General features: G+C 44.2%; 1 protein-coding gene across 2 annotated transcripts in view; it reads left to right on the top strand.

The window, feature by feature from the left end:
- Positions 1–6,399: 6,399 nt before the first annotated feature.
- The window catches only part of ANXA2 (annexin A2), a 44,386-nt gene continuing 31,972 nt past the window's right edge, over positions 6,400–18,813 (top strand). Inside the window, exons 1-2 of one of the 2 annotated variants that reach the window (XM_021693748.2) lie at positions 6,400–6,446; positions 17,975–18,033. In XM_021693748.2, the coding sequence (XP_021549423.1) occupies positions 17,986–18,033 (48 nt within the window). In that variant the 5' untranslated portion in view covers positions 6,400–6,446; positions 17,975–17,985. Of the gene's footprint in view, positions 6,447–11,333; positions 11,353–17,974; positions 18,034–18,813 lie in introns of those variants that run through there. The other variant, XM_021693749.1, reaches the window with a different exon arrangement.

Raw genomic sequence — 18,813 nt, 5'->3', positions numbered from 1 at the left:
TCTTCCGCCCATTTCATAATTGGATTATTTGTTTTTTGGGTGTTGAGTTTGGTAAGTTCTTTATAGATTTTGGATACTAATCCTTTATCAGATATGTCATTTGCAAATATCTTCTCCCATTCCATACATTGCCTTTTAGTTTTGTTGATGGTTTCCTTTGCTCTGCATAAGCTTTTTATCTTGATGAAGTCTCAGTAGTTCATTTTTGCTTTTGTTTCCCTTGCCTCCAGTGACATGTCTAATAAGAAGTTGGTATGGCCGAGGTCAATGACAAGTGTTCTTAGAAGAGGAGAAGGCACAGAAACAGAGAAGAAGGCCACGTGAAGATGGGGAAAGATCGGAGTGATGCAGCCACAAGGAACGTTGACAGCCACCAGAAGCTGGAAGGGACAAGGAAGGGTTTTTTTCTTAGAGCTTCCAGAGGGAGTACAGCCTTGCTGATACGTTGATTTCATACTTCTGGCCTCTAGAATTGTAAGAGAATACATTTCTGTTGTTTTAAATCATGAGGATTGTGGTAATTTGTTATGGCAGCCTTAGCAAATCAACACAGGGTACGTGAACATAAACAGCATTTTGGAAAAATGTTTATTATGTATTTATCCTTGATTTATAATTTGGATGGGTATGGAATTCTAGTAGCAAAATAGTGACTTTATATTTCTTTCCTGATACATTTATAAGTTGGCATTCCTCTGTAAATAAGAGCTTTCCTTATCCCACCTTTTTTTTTTTTTTTTTGGTCATAGAGTGCGCATGCACAAGCAGGGAGAGCGGCAGGCTGAGGGAGAAGCAGACTCCCCGCTGAGCAAGGAGCCCCATGCGGGACTTGATCCCGGGACCCTGAGATCATGACTGAGCCAAAGGCAGATGTTTAACTGACTGAGCCACCCAGGCGTCCCCTTATCCCATCTTTTGTGTACTTTTTCAAACTACCAGTTTAGACAATTCAATGTAATGTAATCAATTCCTCTCATTCAGTGTGATGCTCAGATTACCCCAATTTTAACCAGGAGAGGCTCCTTCTAATTGGCTTTGTCTCTTTTTAATAAGTTGTGTAGCACAAAGCTCACCATGTATTTTCTCTGCCCCATTTCTGGAACCAACCCTTTCTCCTAGGCAACCTCTTTCATTTATTGGAGAATGGTATTTAGAAACTAAGATCTGAGTGTTGAGTATAATGCCATTCTTATTTCTTATCCTTCATGTATGACCTTTTAAAATCTCTGGAATCTTTTAGGAATTTCTCCCTGTTTGCATCCAGTGTTCTGAAATTTCATGGTGACGTGCCTCGGGTTTGTTTGGTTGGTTGGTTGGTTCTATTTATTATGGCTTTTCTTTTTTTTTTTTAAAGATTTTATTTATTCATTTGAGACACAGAGATAGAGAGAGCATGAGCAGAGGAAGAGGCAGAGACAGAGGGAGAAGCAGGCTCCCCGCTGAGCCAGGAGCCAGATGTGGGGCTCGATCCCAGGACCCTGGGATCATGACCTGAGCCGAAGGCAGACACTTAACCATCTGAGCCACCCAGGCGCCCCTATTATGGCTTTTCAGTATAAAAACTCATGGCCATCAGTTCTAGAAAATCGTCTCCAGTTATTTCTTGATGATTTTCTTCCCTTAGTTTTGCCTATTGTTTCTTTCTAGAACTCCTGTTATTTGGATGTTGGATTTTACAAATAGTTCTTTTTCCTTTTCTGGCCAAGTCTTCAAATACAAGACATTATTATATACTGATTGTATATAACAAGGCTCAAAGATATAACAGCTATATGGCTAGAGAGAGTCTAAACCATGTAATGTAGAGGACTTGAGACAGCCCGTGTCTCACCAAACAATGGTAGTATATGAAAAATATGGCATGATGGAAAAAGCAGTGATTTGAAAGGCAGAAAAAAATATATTCTAGCCTCAGGTCTGCCACTTGCTGGTCTAAGGGTTATGGTAGATTGTCTGCACAAGTGGTTGCCAACCATTCCTTCCATGTCAACACATGTCACTTCCTTTATGAAGAGGTGGAATCTATTTCCCCTTCTCTTGAATCTGGGTTAAATGACTGGCTTTGACCAGTGCAATACAGAGGAAGCGTTCTGGGCCTGGCAGCTTCCACTTTTATTCCTGAACACTATCAACCACCTTGCTGCGGAGAGGACCTTTTGGATCTTCCAGACTCTATTTGGGTCTCCCTAGCCAATGCTAAATAAAACCAGAGATGAGCTGACCCAGTGAACTCTGCCCTTTGCAGAATCATGAGCAAATGGTGGTGGTTGTTTTATGCCTCTAAGATGTGGAGGTAGTTTATTTCCTAATAATAGTAAGTGAAACAAATTAGTGCCCTGATGTGGAGTATTGCTATAACAAAAACCTAAAATATGTGACATTGACCCTCACTGCCAGGCAGTAACCAAAGAGTAGATGGTTGGTGGAGGTTGAAAGGGTGGTAAGGAAATTGCAGTAGGAGGTTGAAGTGGCAGCCTAGGTTATGTATTGCGAGAATGTTTAACATTACCATTGCCTGTGGTCACATGAATGATAGATGATAGAAAATATGCCCAGTGAACTCTGAATCTAGCCAAGGAGATTGCTAGGCAGAATCCTGAAAATGCCAATGGTCTTTTAGCTGCTTATGATAAAGTATAATAGGAGAAAAATGCACTAAAGAAAGATGTTTGGTTTTCAAGCAGAATTGCTAGCCAGTAAAAGATGTGAGAAATGGCCTCAGGATAAAGATCAAATTGTGTGGGGCTACAAAACCTTTTTTTATTTTTAAGATTCCACAGAGGGGCGCCAACGTGGCTCAGTCGGATAAGAGTCGGACTCTTGATTTCGGTTGGGGTAGTGATCTTATGGGGTCGTGAGGTCCAGCCCAGCGTTGTTGGTCTCCACACTCAGTGGGGAGTCTGCTAGAGATTCTCTCTTTCCCTTTCCCTCTGCCCCTCCCCCCCCCACTTGTGAGCTCTCTCTCTCTCTCTCTCTCTCCATGAAATCAATAAATAAATCTTAAAAAAAAAAAAAAAGATTCCAGGGAGATTTAATATGGTACTTTGAAGATTTTTTTTTTTTTTTTTAATTTGACAGAGAGAGACACAGAGAGGAAACACAAGCAGGGGGAGTGGCAGAGGGAGAAGCAGGCTTCCCGCAGAGCAGGGAGCCCAATGCGGGGCTTGATCCCAGGACCCTGGGATTATGACCTGAGCCGACGGCAGATGCTTAGCGACTGAGCCACCCAGGCGCCCCTAATATGGTACTTTGAAGACCATCTCAGGTCTTCTAGGAATCTTAAGTGCATTGTTCTAATCTGACAAGCACAAAGTAGAGAGGTCTGTTTTTAGAAAGAATAATACATGTGAATTTTGGAGCATGGAGTTAAACCTCATTAAGATTTACAGAAAACCCATAATGTTTTTGAGAAAATGGTATTGGTTATAAATTTTTGAAGCATAGAATGAACCTCAATAAGATTTATAGAAAATCTACATATTTTAAAGATAATTGTATTTTTTTAAAAAAATAATTGTGTTAATGAAAGAATTGCCAGCTTTTTTAGACACAGAAACAGGACAAAATGAGAAGTTTCTGGACCTTTGGGTTTCTATTGGCATGAAGCAGACTGAGAGAGCTAATCAGCTACAAATTTGGGCTATTCTTAAGGAAAAGGAGATATTTCACTGTAGTGAAGAGGTCAGTATGCAAAGCCCAAAACTGATCAGACCTGAAGCAAGGATCAGCAAACTATGACCCATAATGCCAATCCAGCCTGTCACTGTTTTTGTATAATCTACAAGCTAAGAGTCCTGGTAGCTTCACTTTTCTTCTTGAAAAGCCACACCATTACTACCCTGGTATAGAGATGAAGAACTTGAGGATGAGAGACCAAGGGACAGAGAGACCTAGTCTGCCCTCAGACATTCTAGCAGCCCAGCTGAGGCACTACACAAATGGGTTAAACCACTTTTGATCCTCCAACCCCATTTGAGCTGCCCCACCCAACATCATGTGGAACTGTCAGGCTGTCCCCACTTAATCCTGTCCAGATTGCAAAATCATGAACAAATAAACGGTTATGTATGTTTTAACCACTAAGTATTGGTAGTAACTTGTTACACTGCAACAAGTAACAGTGCATTTATTTAATCTCTGGACTGGGCAGAAGAATTTATTTGGGTTCCAGCTTCATCTATAAAAATTAAGGATTAGACAAGTTAGTCTGAAAACCTCAGTGTGCTCTAACATTCTATTACTCTGCGAATGATTCTATTATTCTTTAATTTTTGTGAGTGCCTATCATTGCTAGCTAGTTACTATTAGCAGTGTTCAGATATGGCAGACAAAGTGTGAATAAAATAGAGGCTTTAGAGGACAGTATGCACAATAGTAGACATAATCTGAGATCCATTGTAGTAAACATTCTCCCCAGCTATGGGGGAAAAAGAAAGGAAAAAGAGAATCTTTGCACAAAGAGATTAAGAAGTTCTTTTATACTGGCAGAATTGGCCCCACATTCCTTGGATAGCAAACCATGACTTCTAATAGCTTCATTTTTATAACATCAGTGTAAAGTTCTGGAGCTTGAAGCAAACAGGCTGTTGCACAGATCTGTATGTCTGAATTTGCTAGAGTCCCAAGATAAACAAAAAACATTCTTTTGAAGACTTGGCTTTTATGCATTCCATATGATTTGAATTAAATCTTATCTTCTGTAGAGGACCCACCACACACAAGTAGGAGTAAGGGGCTGTGTACCCTGCCCTGAAAGGAATAGAAGGGAGGCAGAAGCCTGTCCACCATTAATAGTCAGCCTGTGTTCCCTTCTGTTCCAAAATGTTCAGAGGAGTAGGTGGATAAACACGATTTCTGCCTGTAAGACTTTCAGCCTAAATTGAGCTATAAATGTAAACCAGGGGGCTCCTGGCTGGCTCAGTCGGTGGAGCCAGCAACCCTTGATCTCAGGGTTGTGAGTTCGAACCCATGTTGGGTGTAGACATTACTTAAAATCTTTTTTAAAAATCTTTTTAAAATCAGAAACTGTTGATTTATTTTCTATGTGTCCTTCTGATAGGGCCTATTATGTATCATTACAAGTGAATGAACTGGATAACCATGAGCTCAGGGCTGAGTGTCCAGAGACGCCCCCTTTGTGGCTAGCTGGCTAGGTGACCATGAGCATGGCTACCAACGTCTTTTGGCTTTCCTTTAATTTTATGGTTCCCTGGAGTGAAATGATGATCAACCAGAAAGTAAAAATAGACCTCAAGATAGGTGGAAGATTAAAACACATAAGCATCAGGAGTAGGAGAAGAGCTCTGTGAAATGTGTGAAAGGGAAGAATTCAAAGGTGCAGGGAGAGGTCATCAGGATTCTTAGCCAAACATTCCTGCTACTTTGAAGTGCGAGTACAGTATTTGAGCAATCATACACAAAAACATGTTTGCTTACATGTTGCCACTGTGGTCCGTAGAAATAGAGAAGGGGAGAAAAGCGAGAAATTAAGCAAAACCTAGCGGAGGGAGCCAGCAAAGAGGCAGCAAAAGATCGGCAGTTAAGAAAGAAGGAAGGGAGGTAACTTCATTGTTGGAACTCGAGACTCAAAGCCACCGGCCCCACCCAGCGCGGATGGCCTGCCACGAGGACGCGCAGCGCTGCCATGCGCGCAGGGTGCTGAGCCCGGTTGTGGGAGGTGTGGAGAGAAGCTGAGAGGACCGCGCTCCGGAAAAACGGGCTCCTCCCGACGCGGGAGGCGGGTGTGGGATCTTGGAGCCTGGCTTTGGCCTCCCACCCGTTCCTCTCATCCCAACCCTGGCTCCGGGCCTGGCTGCGTGCTGCGAGGCCCACGTGAGCCAGTCTTTGCAGGACAGGACCAGGCGGATCGCCCGCCCCACTCTCCTCCCAGGAACTGTTGGTCAGAGGTTAAGCTAATATGTTTGCAGACGGTAACTGGGAGCTGGAGCTGGATGCCAACGGCCCCTGCTCAGGGGAATCTCGATTTATGTTTCTTGGAACAATTAGTTCTTCCATTTCAATGACCCCTAAAAAAAAATGTGACTTAACCAAGCTCCGCGTCTATTAAAGTCTTGCTAATTTATTAACCTAAGTCAGGGCTGAGAACTTGACATGGCGCTAAAAGAGTAAAGAGGAAGGGTGGAAGAAACGAGGCCGCCGATGGGCCTCAAGGAAGCCTCGGCAGAGCTTTAATGGAGGGCAGGGCAGTGGGCGCGGGGGCCGCTCCTGCATGGCGCGGCTCGGGAACGTTCCAGGGCGAGGCCGCCCCAGTAGGCGGCGGCCGGGGAGGGTGAGTCACCCTGGCTTGGGGTGGGAGCGGGCAGGGGGAGGCGGGGCGGGGCGGGCCTCCCTTGCACTGAGGATGTCGCGGCTATAAAAGCCCCACCCAGGGCAGCCAGCTCTGCTCTACAACTGGGGACGCTCGCAGCTCTCGGCGCCGGGCCCAGGTAAGCGGGGTGCGCCCCGCCCTCCCGCTATGGCCCCGGGGCCGCCGCGCTAGCGGGGCGGGGAGCAGCGGGGAAAAGTGGAAGACGGCCTTGCGAAGAGCCTTAGGCCACAGGAACCCGGGAAGCCGTCCAGGGAAGGGGGCTGGAGGGACGGTCTGCACAAGGGGTTCTTCGGAGAGCAGCGTAGTAGCAGGGTGGTCTAGGTAGGAGTGAGGGGACTGGTTGCGTCCCGGCGTTGGGGTTGCAAGGCAGAGGGAGGGCGTCGGGCATCCCCCCGAAGCGCTTCCAGGAAGCTCGGAGACGGGCGCGGGGGCGGGGGGGACGGAGGGAGGCCCCACATTCCAGACGTGTCGGGCGCCGCGGTGGGCAGGGTGTGGTTGCTCGGGTAACCTTGGGTCCCAGGCGGAGCAGTCTTGGGGGCATTTCCCTCCACGTTTAACAAAAGCTTAACGGCCATCTAGAAAGTAACCTCCCTCAGTTTTAAATTACTTTATTTGAAAAAAAAAAACAAACACAAAAAACATTTGTGGAACTTGTACCGACCATCTGGAAGGAAGCAGTGGGGGGAGGATGAGAGGTGGGAGTTTGTAGTAGCAACCTCTCTCCCCAATAAAACAAAAAAAAGGGGAAAAACCTCAGCTCTTTATCCTTTGTCTAGATTATCTTCTAGGAGGACAACCTCTGATTTCAGGTTATCTGGGGAGTTTCCCACTTGGTTGACCATTTTTGCGTCAGGAAGGAAGTGTCCCCCAAGTGTGGGGGGGGAGGGGAGGAAGAGGGTTGTCATTGACTGTTACTCCCGGTGATGCAGCAGTGAGTCAGGGACGAGGGTACAGAAAAGGTCGGCCCCCCTCCCCCCCCCTCCCCCTCCCCCTCCCCCCCTCCTGCGAGGCTGCTCCTAGAGCTTTGTGGCGGGTCTCAGCCCCTGGCGTGGAGGGCTGGATTCCATCAACTGGCTGTTGAGAAGGTAGGAGGAGAAAATCAATTTCCTTACCTGCGAAAGTAGCTTAAGGATGCCAATTCTTACCTCCACCTACACAGTTATTATGGAAGACTTCAAAAAACATGTTCATTAGAAAATAAATATGTAAAGCACACTGAAAACACCAGGTGCCGTACCAGTGCAGATGGTCACTTTTATGTTAAGATTTGCCCTTTTTAAGCTGTGGGTGTTCTGAATCTGTAAAAGAGCAGTGGCCTCATGGGTGCACACTGGGTCTTTACCTAGAGCCTTAAGATCCTAGAGTCCAGGAGCCTGTGCCCTGAGTTCAGACTGACTCTACTGATGGATTCTGTCCAGAAATATGTGCTCCTGTGCTGGTCTGGAGCTTGGTGGTTTGGAATGCAGAATGTACTTTCTCACTGAAACAATGTTATAAAGGTGTTTAGATTCCCAGGTTAGCCCAGAAACCCCTACTTAACGTGCACTGTATCTAAGTAGTATATTGATAGTACATGCTTAATTTGGCGGTGGGAGGTGGGTAAAAGTGAGGAGGAAAGGTGGGAGGATAAAGGATGAGGGTATGTGGGTAGGAAGAATAAATCATTGAAATATTATTCTGGAACTTACCTCGGTTTTAAGAATGGCCCTGATTATTTTAATTGGAAAATTGTATCTTTGCCCCTCCCCCCCCACTTTGTTTTTTCTACCTTCCTCCGGTGTCCTTAGCATCCCTCTTCTCTGACATATTATAAAAGCCATTAGGTTTATCTATTTCTGCTGCTGTCCCTCCTTCCTGTTTCAGTGTACTTGCACCCAGCTAGAAACTAGCAAATCAAATCAATATTCATTAAGTTAGGAATAGTTGGTGGTCCTGAAATCCTCAGCAACACAAAAGAGTTGTATTATTTAAAAACCAAGAAAACCTTGTTAACCTAAACAGATCTGTGCTTTATGAAATGGGAGCCCATGGAATTAAGGAGCCACATAATTATAACATTCAGGCATTGTGAAGGAGGATCTTGGATGAGGCCAGGTTCAGAGAGGCAAACTCCTGGGAGGAGTCCACTGGCCAGTGGTGGTAAGACATTCCTGCTTAGCACTTCCCTCCCTTCTTCCAAGTCCATCGATTATCTAAAAACTTCAGGGGTTTCTCCAAAAGTATCTATCACATCTGTAGTGCAAGGGTGTGACCATCAAGGTGCATTTCTTTAGTTAAGAGTTGATGATTTGGAGACCTGGATTTTTTAATTTCCTGCAGTGCCAAATGCACTGCCTATGGCAAATGCCCAGGAAATCCTGCTTACTCACTGGCTTTGATTAGGTGCTTGTTCTTGGATTGCGTCTCAGTATTTAACATATTGTGTCTTTGAGCTATTAAAGTACTGTATTGATTGACATTAGGCTGGCTGTCACGGCCATTAGTGTCCTGACTAATTTCTGATTTAAGTAGTTTTCCTGGCAAGGTAGGTATCCTTCTATAATTGCTATTGATTTTGGGGGCTGTAGGCTCATCCTGCACCATTGGGCCTAGGATCTTGCACTGACACACTCATGAGCCTCGTGCAGGACTGTGGGCCTGCTGAGGCATTTTTTGTTAATGGAGAGGGGCCCTGTCTCAAGGAGGAGTCCCAGTCTCTACTGGGCTGCTTTGAACATCTATTCATTCCACAATATTTATTAAGCATCTATCATGTTCTACTCGAAGATAGAGGTACTGGGTATGCAAGAGTGAACAAAACAGACTGAAAAAAAAACCAAAACCAAAAACCTGCTCTTTAGACTTAAGTCTGGTGAGGAGAGAAAAAAACAGACCAAATAAGTGAATTGTATAGACAGTAATTGGATTTTGAACCTTACATTTTCCCATATTAATATTTTAGTTTCCAGACTTGGCAGGGGCTCATTTCCCATTTAACCTAGCTGTTCCACAAATCTGAATGTCGTATTTAGCCTGCCTTGTGGTAGTGTTTTTTAAAGTTATGGTGACTTAACCTGCCTTCCGGATTTTATTGTGAGAATTAAATAGAAATGGAATGCTTCTTTTTTTTGCCCATGGGAATCCACTTCCCTCATTTTCCCTGGTGCCACACCCTGTTCTAGTTAGAGGCTACATCAGGAAATTCCAGTTCTTTTAAAAAATTCTTTCCTCCCCTTCACTGGTATGCTTTTCCTTCTGTTGCCAGAGGCAGTCTCCGTCTACTTTGTTGGGAAGCAGGTCAACAGTAGGGGTCAGGAGATGCCCAGGCTTGTTTTGGGTAGATCCAAACTGAGAGTACCTCTGAGTCTCCCTTCTAGGGTACACCCAGAAGCTTGAAGACATCTGCGCTCAGTCTTGTCAGAAAGAAGTCAGTACATCCAAGTAGTCTGAGTTCTAATCCCCGGTTCAGTGTGGAAAGTTCTGAATCAGGGGAGTGGCTGTGACCTGGGTCCTTGCTCTTTGTCTTCCTGCCACACCCAGTGTACACACTCATAGCTCAGAGGAAATCGGAGTCCCAAGGTCACTTGCAAGTTCTTCCTCCTTTCTGCTCCTTCCTTGCATTCCAAGTGCCCTAGGAGATGTAGGTTACATTTGCATGTTGTCCAGGGGACACAGCTAGGACCCGGGCGGCCATGGCAGTACAGAGGTGGGGTGCTGGGGTGGGACTGGGCTGTCTATCACGATGAGGAAGAGGCTGCCCGTGAAGTGACCTGCCAGGCTTTGTGAAGATTTGCAAGGAAGCTGGCAGCTTAAGCATCCAGCCCAGATTGTATGGAACTGGAACTGCATTTAGGATGTTAAGTCTGAGGGAGAGAAAGAAAATGGAGCAAGAGCGCACTGAAAAAGAAGCCATAATGATATTGAAAGACCCTGTGTGTGTAAACCGTCCATATATGTGATTGAGCGCCTACTGTTTGGTAGGCACTGCACTCAGACCTATAAGGAAACAGAAGTGAATGTGACAGAAACCCTATGGGCAGATAAAAATGGAAGACCACCTTTATATACTCATTTTTGCTATTTCACAGACACACCGGGACAGGAGCACAGAGTAGGGAGAGGTGTGGGAGAAAAAGTACAGTATTTTTTGTATCCTGAAGTCTCATGAGGGATGTCAGCTGATCAAGATTGCGTGTTCCCAGGGAACCTGGGCCTAGAACCGGTAGAACTGTGCTGAGTGTATTTAGAGAGGAATGACCGCCCAGTGTCACTGCAGTGTGTGTGTGCGCGTGTGTGCGTGTGCGCGCATGCGCAATCGTTTGGGGAGCTGTGTAGGAGATATTCATGGAAAGGTAGGTAAAGTCCAAAGTGTGGGAGATCTTGAAGGCTAAGTTTAGGCTTTTTCTTTTCTTCTTTTTTTTTAATTTTATTTTTTTTAAGATTTTATTTATTTGATAGAGCACAAGCATGGGGAGTGGCAGGCAGAGAAAGAGGGAGAAGCAGGCTCCCAGCCAAGCAGGGAGCCTGACATGGGGCTCGATCCCAGGACCCTGGGACCATGACCTGAGCCGAAGGCAGACGCTAAACCGACTGAGCCACCCAGGTGCCCCAATTCTTTTTTTTTTTTTTTTTTTAAGATTTTTTGTTTATTTGAGAGAGAGAGATAGCCAGAGAGAGCATGAGCAGCGGGAGGGATGGAAGGAGAGGGAGAAGCAGGCTCCCCGCTGAGCAGGGAGTCCGATGCGGGGCTCGATGCCAGGACCCCAAGATCATGACCTGAGCCCAAGGCAGAGGCTTAACTGACTGAGCCATCCAGGCTCCCCGTTCAGGCTTTTTCTGTAGGCACCACGTCTCCATTAGAAACACAGTAAGTGGGCCATAAAACATTGACATTGCGCTGTAGCTGTAAAAGACCTTGATTTCCCAACCCTAAAAGTGTCCCATGCCAACTGACTTCATTCTTCCCACCAGTCTCTTTCCACCCACTCCAAACCCATGACCAGGGACTGACGGAGAAACTCTGAGAGAGAACAAGAGGCTGCCATGTAAGTCTGTAGGTAGCAAACAAATACATATTGATTCAGATCAGGTAGCAAAAGGTATAAGCCAGGGCAAGTGCTGTTGTGTCAGTCCTGTTCAGTTTGATCAAGGCCACTGGGCACAATTCCAGGCTTTCTGCAGGATGACTTGGCCTTGTGACTCAGGCATTGATCAAGACCATAAAACCAAGGAGAAAAGGATGTGTTTTCAGGAAAGTTCTATTGAATAAAAAATGCTTCAGGGGGTAAGGAGTAGATGGAGCACAATATAAATTCCACTACCAACCCCACTCATGCAATTCCCCCCCCCCCCTTTTGGTTTAAAATTCCAGACTGGTCCTATGGACCAGGAACTCTGCACAGGGAAGGTTTTGGTGGGGAAACCCAACCCGCTGCACTGCCACCCCCACACATTTTCACTTTAAAAATCCTTGTTTGTATCATCCGGTTCCTGATTGATTCAGCATGGTTGCTAGGGCTGTGTTTTGTGGTAACACATCAACACCACGTTTAAACTGTAAAGTGGGTGTGTCCACGAAACTGCTGGATTGTGCTCAGATTTCAGATTTGGCTGTGCAGACCAGCCGTGTCTCAACATGTGTTTGTTTGTTTGTACGAATTAGTATTTGGGTTCTCTGGAGCTGGTTCTTAATTCATTTCAGTAGAACTTGTTTTTGCTGTTTGCAAAGTGTTGACTTTTGGGTTTATGCTTTGTCTCAACTCTTTTTAGCAAATTTTGTTTTACTTTTTCGGGGAGAAGTTAAATCTGTTTCACTTGTACTGTTTTTATTACCGTGTGTTTGAAGTGAAACAATAAAAGACAAAAAAATAGATAGAGTTTAAAAAACAGACAAACCTTTAAGTATCTTTAAGACAGTCCTATGTTAAATGTAAATGTTTTTCAACAGCTGCACAGATTTCATTAATGTCTAGCTTTGTACTCCAAGGGCTTTTCCAGTCAGGTGGCTAACAGTCTTCATTCATTAATATTTTCAAGGCCAGAGGAGAAAACTGTTCCCTTCATGGCGGCGGCGGGGGGGTGGGGGGGGTGGCTTCGAGGAATGAGTGAGTCCGTTCTCACCCCAGTGGTGAGTTATCTCAAACCAGTTTGAAGTGGGTATGGCTCTTTCACTAAGTCTCTCTGTACCTCTCTAGTTCTTCTTTTTTTTTTTTTTTAAGATTTATTTATTTTTTGAGAGCGAGAGAGGGGAAGGAATCTCCCCACTGAGCTGGGAGCCAGATGTGGGGCTTGATCCCAAGACCCTGAGATCATGATCTGAGCGGAAGGCAGACGTTAACCGACTGAGCCACCCAGGCGCCCCTCTAGTTATTTTCGTAAAGGAAAAAAAAACTACCCAATAGAGGGCCGTTTTCATGATCTTGTCTCGTCAGCCAGCCCTTCCCTTGGAATGGAAGGTACTGGTGTGTGCAGATACTACTCATCAACAGACTGAATTGGCTGACTTTTTCCCCTTCTTTTTTACACGTTGAAACCAGTTGGAGATCTGGGTGAGGTCGAAGTGCTGGAAGGAGTGATGCAGACTGCCATTTTCGGGTTCTGTAAGAAGTCTGCCAGGAAAGGAGTGGTTGTTCTGCTTTTAACACACTTAAGAATTTTACACTGGGATGAGGCGTCAGTGGGGATGGAATTGTCACATGGCTCATAGACCTCATTTTATTCTCAAAGCACTAGGTAAATTAAGGCAGAGCTCCTGCTTTCAGTAAGAAAATTCAGCCTCCAGAGCAAATGTGGTGAACAGATTAGATGAGTATTGGGGAACAAATCACTTTGACTTTCAGGCTCTAGCCATGCTTAAATTTGCACCATTCAGAAACCAGTATTTTGGGCCCCCCACGGGGCACTGCAGTAGACGCGGCTTGTTTTAAACTTGTCTTCTTGGTTCTCCCACCACCCAGGGACGGACATTCTCCTCTGTTCTTTCTCCCCAGGCGTTGCCCCGTGTTCGTCTGGCTGGAACCTTCCAGGGTAATTGCCCTTCTCAAACCTGTCGCTACCTCACCGTTAATCTCTTAGCGGATCTCACCCATATTACTTTTATCTTTCTGAGTCTTCACCTTTTGGAGTGGAGAACCATTGTGAAAGCCGCCAGGGTGAAGACCCAAGAGTCAAGATGACCCAGATTCTGGGCCTGCCTGGATTCTCATTAGCTGAGTAACCTGGGCTATTGCCTCAAGTGTCTCACTGGGGCAAGACGAGAAGAGAGCGGGAGAGCCCTGTGGGAGGGTGTGTCTGCAAGCCAAGAGTGTGTGCTTGTCGGGTTTGTTGATTATCTGAAGGCTACCAGTGTTTGTAACCTACAGTAGCCCTACCAAGACTTTCTTTTCCTGATTTCAAGGGTAGCACTGCACTGACATGTTCTCATTAATCAAACATACTATGTTAAGCTGATGTTTTAACCAACGTTATGAGTGGCAAAGCTGACTGTTTCTTCTAGAGACTAATCAGTCCGCCACAAAACGACTGCATTGCCAGGGGATCGGATGTCGTGGAGACACAAGGGCCATATTTTATTTGTAAGGTGAAAGTTGTTTGCCATTAAGCTTGCATGAAATAGGAAATATTTATTGGATACAGAACAACTTGCACAGAGTTATAGCAAGCTTCATGGAGATTCTTTTGTGGTTATTGTGACATTTTAGCTTTTTCTGCAGAATGGTTATAAATAATACAAGTGTAAATGTTAATTATGCCAAATACCAACTTGATTCTGAAAGTTTACTTAGCCCCTGGAGTGTGCAAAGGCCCTCTTAAATTTGTGGGGGACCAGGACGCTGTGAGGGAGATGAGGTAAAATATACCCCCTGCTGCTTTGAATTGTACTTAGGCATTTGCCATTTGAATACTGGGTACATGCGGGAACTCAGTACAGTGTGCTCAGCAAAGAAGTCTGCTGCCATCAGAAAGTGCTTTTGGCATTGGAAGGTGGGAGAGAGCATATGGGATGGCAGCTACAGCCAGCCCATGAGCAGAGGCCAGAGTAGTGGTGATTTCAGGAATGGGCAGGGCCTCCATAAGTAAAAGGAGAGGTGAAGGTAAGGGGATGGGGGAGGAAGCAGGGGTCAGGGCGCTGTGGATGAAAGGAGTACAGCGTTTGGGGAGAAGCAAGTAACTATTAGGCTCAAGTCCACTTCTGCTGGGGGAGTAGATAGAAGGCGCTGAGGCTGGATTCTGTGCCAATCTTTGAGGGCTGGCCTTAGCTGGAATAAGAGAAGGCTGTTGAAGGATGGGTTTTGAACTATTTCGACAAGATGATATGTAGGAATTTAGTTGATAGTAGCACGTGGGATTGATGTGATGAAAGAACAGCACAACTGTGGACAATAAAACGGAAAGAAAGATTTGTGGGGCCTTTAAAAACCCCTATTTTCTGTCTCTCCTCAGTGTGTTGCGGCTGTGGGAGAAGAATTAACAGGAATGGAGAGTGTATATCAGATTGTCTTTGGCTTGTACAGTAACGAGGGTCCCATATGAGACAAGCTTCGGCAGCTGTCTGCAAAGCCAGTGCTCAGGGCTGGAAAGGCAGCTTGAAAGAACTGTACAATAAAAACTTACTGTTCCTCTGTGGTCGAGATTCCCTAAACAGCAGAACCCGCATTGAGGCACCTGATTTAAGAATGAAGTGGACTTTTAATCCACATTTCTTTGTGAGCAGAGACAATTCTGTTTGCAAGTCTGACTTACTGATCCTCTCTTTGGGGTTTTGCTTTTGTTTTGGCATTTTTATTTCTTAGCCATTTACAGTGGGGACTAGAATTCTGTAAGGCAGATGACAACAGTTTACCCCTCACTGCAGACCTACTGCAGTTCTGAGGAGGCTCAGGGGTGATGGTCAAGGTCAGGATTGGGTGGTTAGTGTCCTATGGAATTCATCTCCGCTTTGGTGATTCTCAGGCTGATGGATACTGACGAGACCCTCTGGAATATTTCTTGGCCCAAGTAGAAGTAGGATATTTCTTGCTCTGTCAAGGCAGACTCAAACTCGTCTGTCCTGACAAGAAATCTCAAACTAAAGGGGCGCCTGGGTGGCTCAGTTGGTTAAGCGACTGCCTTCGGCTCAGGTCATGATCCTGGAGTCCCAGGATCGAGTTCCGCATCAGGCTCCCTGCTTGGCGGGGAGCCTGCTTCTCCCTCTGGCCCTCCCCCCTCTCATGAGCGAGCTCTCTCTCTCATTCTGTCTCAAATAAATAAATAAAATCTTTAAAAAAAAAAAAAAAAAAGAAATCTCAAACTAAATTTTCACATGACCTGGCTACTGCAAACGTTTTTGGACTAGGATTGGACTATGGCACCCTGGGATCCTCTAGACCAGCACTGCCCAACAGAAATAGAATGTGAGCTGCATATGCAATTGTAAATTTTCTAGTAGCCACATTAAAAAAGGGAAAAGAAACAGGTGAAATTAAATCTAAATAATTTGTTTAACCCAACGTATCATAAATACAATATATAATCAGTATAAAAAACGGAGAAATTTTATATTCTTTTTCTCATGCTAAGTCTTCAGAATCCAGTGTGTAGTTTATACTTACAGCACATCTCGGTTTGGACAAGACACTTTCCAAATGCTTGATAGCCACGTGTGGCTGGTAGCTGCTGTATTGGATAGTCCAGTTACAAAGATGCATGGCCTCCCACACCAGAGTGGTATATTTGCTACAACCGATGAACCTGTATTGACACATCACTATCATTCAGAGCCCATAGTTCACATTAGGGTTCACTCTTAGTGCTGTACATTCTATGGGTTTTGGCCAATGTATAATGGCATGTATCCACCATTATAGTATCATGCAGAGTAGTTTCACAGCCCTAAAAATCCTCTGTGCTCCACCTCTTCATCCCTTCCTCCTTTCCCTCTAATTCCTGGCAACCACTGATCCTTCTCCTGTCTCCATGGTCTTGCCTTACCCAGAATGTCAGATAGTTGGAATCATACTATGTATGTAGTATGTAGCCTTCAGACTGGCTTCTTTCACTTAGTAATATGATGCATTTAAGATTCCTCCATGTCCGTTCATGGCTTGATAGCTCATTTCTTTTCAGTTCTGAATAATATTCCATTGTCTGGATGTAGCACAGTGTATTTATAGAGCAAGACCTTTTAAAGTCAGGATTACATCCCAGCCACGGGACATATTTGGGGGTGGGGGTGTCTGAGAGCTGTGGGAGCGGGGGTAATTGGAATAGCTTTGATTTTCTTTTTGCCATGCTTAAAACTATACTGCAATCATTAAGAAGAGAGAGGGGTGGTCTAGGAGAGAGCTCAGGATGAAAATCTTGCAGAAATATCTCCATAAACACAAATAAAGGCATATCTTCTTAGATTCCCCCACCTCCACCCAACACAGAGCCTGGAATCTGCTTAGTCCACAGTGTTCCGATAAGTTAGCAAATGTCTGTGTCAAATACTCCCTCCAAGCCAGTTTTATGAAAATATTTAGAAAACCATGCAAACTGTTGGGAAAATGGAAAGCTGGATTTGCATGGGCATAATTTCTTTGATTAAAGAATATTAAGCAAAGAGACCAAAGCAGGAGTTACTTTAATTCAGATGTCGATCCCACTGTTTCAGGTTATAGCTCTGCTCTATTTTCCGTCTTTTGGAGATGATGATGCTGAATGACCCATCTTGTCTCAGTTGAGATAAATTTCCTACTAATTGGGCACTCTTCATTGGCCGAGGTTGGTGTATCAGTTCCGAGAACTGTGTGATTGCAAAGCTGGAAAGCCAATTCATCAGCCTAGTGTCACAGCCCGATTAAGTGTATTAACTGGAAGATGACTTCATCTCATCCCTTTTGAATCTTAAATACAAGGGATCAGTCTTTTCTGGAATGAGTTAATGTCAGAAAATCTGTCCGTGGTCTTTTTCATAAACAGTTGCGTATCTTGTAAGCATTGGTGAGCTAAGAAAATCATGGATAGTAATAAAGGTTCTATTTAGGAATGGACCAGCCTGCAAATGCTATTGATTTCAGGTCCTTTTCAATAGGGTAAATTACTGGTGAGAAACACAGAAGCAGTGGCTGGTTGGACAAGCTTATCACTTTTCATGAGAAATGGAAGATTCAATCTTATCCTGTTCAGACAAGTTGCATGAGCCTTGGGGAGCATTTTGTTTTTGTATTCACAAATGAGTCTCCCAGCATTCTCTTTACACAGAGCATGAGAAAGACTAGCTACTTCTTCGTCTTTTTTTTTTTTTTTTTTTTTTTTAAGATTTTATTTATTTGAGAAAGAGAGAGAGCATGAGGGGTCAGGCAGAGGGAGAGGCAGGAGCAGACTGCCTGCTGAGCAGGGAGCTCAGTGCAGGACTTGATCCCAGAACCCCGGGATCATGACCTGAGCCGAAGGCAGACGCTTAACTTACTGAGTCACCCAGGTGCCCCGACTGGCTACTTCTATAGTCCATCTGAAACCTAAAAACCATCTCCCAGCTTTAATTTGCCCAGTCATAAGATAGGAATTGCATCTATTTGCAAAAATTACTCTAATATCCTCAGATGAAATGGTCCAAGAAATAGAGATTAGTATAATGAATCACTGCACTTCAGGAGAAAGGAAAGCCTCTTCATAAATACTTTTTGTTGTACTTTTTCCCCCCAGCTTCCTTCAAAATGTCTACTGTTCACGAAATTCTCTGCAAGCTCAGCTTGGAGGGTGATGTAAGTATATCATTTTCACTTTGTGTAATTTTTGCAAATTAGACATCTTTGGATAACTGTGCTACTCTCCTTCCTTGTACATCTAAGGACAAGGACAAATTTAGACAATCATTCCCCACTCTTTGTTCCACTTTTCTTCCCCATTACTTTTACTGTTCCCAGTAGTTCAATTTGACAGAAATGTTACGGCACTAGAAACTTCTTTAGCATCACATTAAAATTGGACAGGCATTAGTGACACTGGGGTGGCTGGAGTTTTATTCTGTTACATACTTAGTGTGTCAGTGGTAGTAATTGTCATGATGATACTTGAGTTTTAATGTCATACCCTGGCATTTTATTAATGATTGGCATAAGCTACAGCCATATCAAAAATGATCCTTGCGTTTTGGACTTCTTACAGTGTCCATGAAGTTATTCTAGACAAGGACTTAGATGTTTGTTGTTGTTGTTGTTTTAATTTAACATCTGGGAATTCTTTTCTCCAGAAGAACTAGAATATTTGTGTGTGTGTGTGTTGTGTGTTTTTGTTTTGTTTTTTTTTTTAGCTAAATAAGAAAGTATTCTAATTGATCATGTTTCCCTTTTTTGCTTTAGCTATCAGGGAGCTCAGAATTATATCTGTCTTTCATAGGAAATATGTGAACCTGGAAATTCTGATGCATCTGCTTTGTTTTACAGTTAAAAATTTTTTAAACTGTATGTGAAATTATAAGTCATTGCAAATACTCTTAAAATCAAGTAGAATATAAATTATGAATATGTAAAAATATCTAATAA

The sequence above is a fragment of the Neomonachus schauinslandi genome, chromosome 9 (assembly GCF_002201575.2).
Source record: "Neomonachus schauinslandi chromosome 9, ASM220157v2, whole genome shotgun sequence".
NCBI classification, from domain to species: Eukaryota; Metazoa; Chordata; class Mammalia; order Carnivora; family Phocidae; genus Neomonachus; species Neomonachus schauinslandi.
The sequence above is the reverse complement of the archived record's forward strand: the minus strand, read 5'-3'. Positions and strand labels throughout refer to the sequence as shown.